Source organism: Penaeus monodon, chromosome 24, assembly GCF_015228065.2.
Source record: "Penaeus monodon isolate SGIC_2016 chromosome 24, NSTDA_Pmon_1, whole genome shotgun sequence".
Lineage (NCBI taxonomy): Eukaryota > Metazoa > Arthropoda > Malacostraca > Decapoda > Penaeidae > Penaeus > Penaeus monodon.
The window spans coordinates 15,150,554-15,151,451 of record NC_051409.1 but is presented as its reverse complement, the minus strand read 5'-3'; the positions used below and the strand labels follow the sequence as shown (position 1 = coordinate 15,151,451).

The 898-nt window shown below is 58.9% G+C and overlaps 1 protein-coding gene across 1 annotated transcript in view; it reads right to left on the bottom strand.

Moving 5' to 3' along the window:
- The window catches only part of LOC119588625 (E3 ubiquitin-protein ligase CBL-B-B-like), a gene marked incomplete at its 3' end in the record, with an annotated part of 53,262 nt that extends 52,370 nt beyond the window's left edge, over nt 1-892 (bottom strand). The window contains 1 exon segment of the mRNA XM_037937265.1: nt 341-892. Within this exon segment, the coding sequence (XP_037793193.1) occupies nt 341-646 (306 nt within the window).
- Nucleotides 893-898: the final 6 nt, after the last annotated feature.

Genomic DNA, 898 nt, shown 5'->3' with positions numbered 1-898 from the left:
AATTCCCGCATTCCCTCCTCGCAAACCCCTGCCCGACCCCGAGGAGGAACCGAGCGGCCGCCGATAAAGAGGGAGATAAAAAGGCTGATAAACAGGAGGTAAATAACAACAGAACGCTCCCCCCCCCCCCGAGGGCTCGCCGTTTCCTTCGGGCGAAACGAGGGAGAAACGGTGATAAGCCCCGCGAAATAGTGAGAGGAATGGTCAAGGGAAATGGAAGAGAGGGTGATAAATGGCAGAAAATAGCAGAAATAGCGGTGGATTTCGGTGTAAATAAGGTAAATCGGGCTTGTGTCAGGTGTCACGGGGCGAAGGGGAGGGCACCGGGCACGAGACTCACCTTGAAATACTCGTTATTGTTGAGGGTGTGGAGACTGTTCTCGTATTTGGTGTAAATGAGCCTCAGGTGCTGGTAAGTGTCGGGCAAAATATCCAAGATGAAGGGAGGCGAGTTCTTCAGGTTCATCTTGGTCTGCTGGCACTGCTTTACCACTTTGTCCATGAGCTTCCAGGTTTTCTCTAGGGTCCGTCTGTCTATGACGAGCTTGGGCGGCGCCATGGCATCGGCGAAAGCCCCGTGGAGCCGCGAGATGAGCGAGGAGATGTTCTTGGGCTGCCCGTGGCGAGGCTTGCCGCTCGTCGCCATCTTGGAGTGCGCGCCAGGGCGGCCAACCCTCCCGCGCCTCGGGATTTGTGAATGGGCGGCCGGGGGATTTGTGCACGCGCCGGGGGTGGGGATTATGGGGAGTGGGGACGGCAGGTCGGGCTGGGGGAAGGCCCGAGGGCCAGGCAGGAGACGGGAAGCAGCGTTGGGGGGGGAGGTGTGCCAACACTCCCGACGCGACAGGGGATTTATGAATGAACGCGGTCGTGGGGGGGGAGGGGGGGATTTTGGATT